At 41.0% G+C, this 5,238-nt stretch overlaps 1 protein-coding gene across 1 annotated transcript; it reads left to right on the forward strand.

Annotated features, from left to right (window-relative positions):
- The first annotated feature begins 1,300 nt into the window (after nt 1–1,300).
- Nucleotides 1,301–3,747, forward strand: LOC140762672 (uncharacterized). The gene has a single exon (XM_073100566.1). The coding sequence runs from the start codon at nt 1,510–1,512 to the stop codon at nt 3,541–3,543; it is 2,034 nt and encodes a 677-aa protein (XP_072956667.1). The 5' UTR covers nt 1,301–1,509; the 3' UTR covers nt 3,544–3,747.
- The last annotated feature ends 1,491 nt before the right edge of the window (nt 3,748–5,238 follow it).

Genomic DNA, 5,238 nt, shown 5'->3' on the forward strand with positions numbered 1-5,238 from the left:
CGAACGGGCCCAAGTGCGTTCGAACGCGACATCTTGAATTCTTCAGGTTGCGTTCGAACGCGTTTGTGAACGCTACTCTCGGTCTGTGTGAACGCAGTACCCGCGTTCGAACGCGTTTGTGAACGTGGCTCTCTGTCTGTGTGAACGCAGTGCCCGCATTCGAACGTGCTTGTGAACGCGGTTCTCTGTCTGTGTGAACGCAGATTTCGCGTTCGAACGCGTTTGCGAACGCGGTGAGAACTCGACGGCTTTTCTCCAATGATCTTGCAATTCTTCACACCAGTGATATTCTAGACTTGTGTAAAGCTTATATATATGAAAAAATACACTTAGAATATTTTGTACAAAATTGCCAACAAATAAAAAACCTAACATTCTCGATCTCAAGCTTCCTCCACTCATCCGATGGCTGTAACACCACAGACGATGGAGGAATAGATAATGATATTGGCATGACCGGTTCAATACGTGGCAGATTGAGTGGCAAAGTCATGCAATCTTTTAAGCTTGTAATCTCCTTGTCGATGGTTTGAAGTTGTAAATTGATAGTTTGAAGATTGCAGTTTTCCTCCAGGATGTCTTCCACGTTTCGAGCGAGAATGCCGAAATCATTGATCACACCCTTCTCCCATCTCGTTGCTCTTAGTAAGACGTCTTCAACAACCCGGACGTTTTTCTCAATTGCCTGAAACAATGGATTGATCTCACAGAAGGCAGCATCGTCCTTGAAATGGAGAGCCAGGTCCTTTGCTTTTGTTAACTGCTTCATGAATGGAGAAACAACGTCAGCTATGCCTTCCTCTGCCATTCTCGTTGGTACGCTGACTCCGGTAACGAGATCGAGGATGCAATGATTTAGCTGGAGAATGGCTAGATTCCCAGTAGAATATGTAGGACAAGTTTTGGTGTTCTGTTTTAGCAAGTTGCCTTTGTTGTGCTGGAAATCTCCTAGAAAGGCAGCCATTTGTTTTTAGCAAGACAGCTTTTGGAAGGTAATCACCGTCAGTCTTAATTTTGAGGACAAAATACACCATATCTTAAATGGCTTGTTCACTAACGTCAAGGAAGTCACTTTCGGTTTACTTTTTTGGGCTCACTGATCACTCAGGGAGCGCGTAGTCTACGTGGCGTAGAAGACTCCAAGTCGTCCAATTGATCTTTCGTCTTCCTATTGAAGCCGCTTTCTTGGTGGCGTTCACACTCTGACTCTGTTTCTCAGCAACTTTCCTCTTCTCTTCCTTCTCCTTTCGTCTTTTTCTCTTTATTTTTTTTCCCTCTTCTATGAAGCAATCAAACTAATTATGTGTTATTGCCATCCCAGTCAAATTCCGCTGAAGTTTCAAATGCCAAGAATCTGCATGCGACAAAGTCCCTCTGTCCATCAATTCGACAAATGCTCCTTCGTCGTTCCTTCAATAAGATGATGGATGATGACCAACCTGATTTAAGTTCTTATGCCATGTGTAGTACTGCAGAAGAAAGACGCAACAAAAAGCGCAAAAGAGAAAAATGGAACTCTTTCCTTATAGAATAAGGAAAGTATGGAGTGATTGGGATATCCGAGCATTCATTTTGTGCAGCTTATTCTTGCAGATCATCCTCATCTTCTCCGGGAACCTTAGGAAGCGCAACACTTCTCGGTGGGTTAGCCTGACACTTTGGTCGGCCTACTTACTCGCCGACTGGGTCGCCACATTTGCGCTCGGCATCCTCTCAAATAACCAAGACAATACTTCCTCTGGTCCTCACAAAGAAAATGGCGATCTCCAAGCTTTTTGGGCACCGTTTCTTCTCTTACATCTCGGCGGCCCCGACACCATCACTGCCTTCTCTCTAGAGGACAATGAGCTATGGATGAGGCACCTACTTGGGCTAGTTTTTCAGGTTGCAGTAGCCTTCTATGTCTTCGTTGGATCTTTGCCCAACACTAAGCTCCTGGCCCCTGCACTTCTGATGTTTGTCGCTGGCATTACTAAGTATGCTGAAAAGTCTTGGGCTCTCATGTCTGCAAGCATGGACTTCTTGAGAAACTCCATGGTCACTCCTCCCGACCCTGGTCCCAACTATGCCAAATTCATGGAGGAGTATGCGTCGATGTCGACTGCAGGACTACAAGCAGAGATAGAAGTGGAGAAGGAACCTGAATCCCAACCACGCTCTCTGGACACAGTCGTGGAGGATGTTAGTATGGTGACAGTCCTGACGAAATCTCATCAATTCTTTCAGACCTTCAAGCGCCTTATCGTGGATCTCATCCTTAGCTTCCACGACCGCAACGAGAGCCAGTCCTTCTTCCTCAAGTGCTCTGCTTTCCAAGCTTTCAAGGTTATCGAGATAGAACTTTCTTTTGTTTATGAAATGCTTTACACTAAATCGACCGCTATTCACACCACTCTAGGACCTTTTCTTCGCTGCATCACTTTCTCTTCGACCCTGTCTTCCCTCATTCTCTTCTGGATCACCAGGAAACATAGCTACGTGGAGCTCGATGTAGTCATTACGTATCTGTTGTTGGGAGGGGCTCTTTCTCTTGAGGCCTACTCTGTTGGTCTACTTGTCTTCTCTGACTGGACCTTTCTCCGGCTTAAAGATCTCAAAACATTCCGGCTATCGAACATGATATTCTCAATAATGTCTTTCTTCCATCCACAGAATAGACCAAGATGGTCTAATTCCATGGCACAATACAATTTGATAACCTTTTGCCTTGAAGATCAACCGTCTGCGTACAAAAGTTTCATGGACTTAATTTCTATCAAAGATCTCTGGGATAAATTTTGGCACACCAAGAGTTCTCCTGTCACTGATGAGCTGAAAGAATTCATCTTTGAGGACCTCAAGGGCAAGTCTAGCAGTGCAGACGATTCCAAAGGTTATAAGCGTTTTAGCTCTTGCAGAGGGAAGTGGTCTCTTCAGAAGAAGGGATACCTTAAGGAACTTGGCTGGAGTGTCGAGGTGGAGTTTGATGAAAGCATTCTTCTCTGGCATATCGCATCCGATCTGTGTTACTACTATGATTGCACAAATCATCCGGAGAGCAACACTTTGGATCGTAGGATTAGCAAAGTAGTGTCAAATTACATGTTGTATCTTCTTGTAGTTCACCCATTTATGCTTACTGCTGGGATTGGACAGATTCGATACGGAGACACCTGCGCAGAGACTAAGAACTTCTTTCAACGTGTGGAAACAAATCCAGATGAGACGCAGGCATGTGAGATGCTTCTCTGGGTTGAGACTAAAGTTCCACCAATTCAAGTTAAAGGGGATAGAAGCAAATCAGTGTTATTTGATGCATGCATACTTGCAAAAGATTTGCTAGAGTTAAAGGTAGAGAAGAGATGGAAGGTAATGAGTGCTGTTTGGGTAGAGATGTTATGTTATGCTGCAACTCATTGCAGAGGATACTACCATGCAAAACAACTCACTGCTGGAGGAGAGCTACTTACATTGGTATGGTTCCTGATGGCTCATCTTGGAATAGGGGAGCAATACAGGATAGAAGAAGGCCATGCTAGAGCTAAATTAATTGTAGAGAAGTAAATATGGAACCATTAATTAAATTAGTTTATATGCCACTTCACATGTTCTTATGCTGGACAGAAAATGTCATTCATCTCATTTAAGGGTTATAATGCAATCAATCTTCATTACCTTCTTAAAGGTTTAGTTTATCTTTCTTTTTCCGATTCCGAGATTGTTACCGACTTCCTCAGGGCAGCAAATTTGCCTCAATTTGTTTATCTAGTTATCATCAACAAATTAAGTCGAGATATTTTTATTTTTTATTTTTAAGTGTTGTCAAGGTTACTCTTAGTATAATCGGAATAATCGGACTCTATGCTAGTGTGATTTGATCCAAGAAAACATTATCGTCACGTGTATGAGTACATCTAAATTCAAAATAAGGACAATAATGGTAAGACGTAGTACTCATCCTTGGACTATTCAAAGCTAATATGACAAGGATAAACTAAATACTTATTGATTCTTATTGTCTTGTGGCTTTTAATTAAGCCTTTTTTGCTGCTTATAGAAATGCTTCAAGTGCATTTGCAGTGAACCAGTAACTAACTTTCTACTCAAATTTAAACTTAGACTTTCGTAGAGCCTCCCCTCAACACTTTGCCTACACCACTAATATGCAAGTTGAACTGCTTTTCACTTTCGGTTCTTGTAACTTACTATTGAGCTCAAAAGAGATGAAGATATATATACATATATATATATAGAGAGAGAGAGAGAGAGAGAGTGGAAATTAACTTTTTATTTTATCGAGCTCATCTTGCAACAACAAATGAGTAGATATACAGCTTCGAGAGTTTGTTACAACTAACTTGGATCTGACGTCTAACTAACTAAGCTTAATTAATTGAAAACTCACTTAATACATTTTAATACTCCCCCTCAAGGTGGCTTGTAAATATCTTTAACAATCATCTTGGACAAGAAAGGAAAGAACATATTAGGGGAAGAGGTTTAGTAAAGATATCATTAAGTTGATTTTGAGACCGAATTGGCAAGAGTTTTATGAAACTAGAAGAAACTTTATCACAAATAAAATGACAATCAATCTCTATTCTCTTTGTCGTCTCATGGAATATGGGATTAGAAGCAATATGAATGGCAGCCTGATTATCACAAAATAAAAAAGTTGGGGAAGGCACTTTCACTTCAAAATCGTTAATTAACTGTTGAAGCCAAATATTTCACTAGCAGTGGAAGACAAAGATCTATACTCAACTTTTGTTGAAGAGCAAGATAACACTGTTTGCTACTTAGCCTTCTAGGAAATTAAAGAATCTCTAATGAATATAACAAAACCGGTGACAAATCTTCAAGTATCAAGATAGGAGCCCTAATTAGTATCATAAAATGCTCGAAGTTGTGATGACGAGGAAGATGAGAAGAAAAGCCCTTGACTAGGATTGTTCTTCAAGTATCGGAGGAGATGATGAACAACTTGAAGATGATGTAATCTAGGCTAAAATATGAATTGAGTCAATTTGTGAACAACAAAATTTATATTTGTTCTGGACAAGGTCAAATAGAGAAAACGACCAACTTGTCTTCTGTAGTGAGATATGTCAGTGAGTGGATCTCCATCAGTGGCACTTAGCTGCACTTTAGAATCTATAGGAACAACAGTAGGTTTACAAGCTAAGTACTTAGTATTTTCAAGTAATTGCAAAGTGTAGTGGTGCTAAGATAGCACAGTGCCTTGCTGAGATGCTGCAA

The sequence above is a fragment of the Typha angustifolia genome, chromosome 7 (genome assembly GCF_048772165.1).
Source record: "Typha angustifolia cultivar Huaian chromosome 7, ASM4877216v1, whole genome shotgun sequence".
NCBI classification, from domain to species: Eukaryota; Viridiplantae; Streptophyta; class Magnoliopsida; order Poales; family Typhaceae; genus Typha; species Typha angustifolia.

What these genes read in the sequence shown, in the direction of transcription:
- LOC140762672 (XM_073100566.1), top strand. Translation starts at nt 1,510, where the DNA reads ATGGAACTCTTTCCTTATAGAATAAGGAAAGTATGGAGTGATTGGGAT.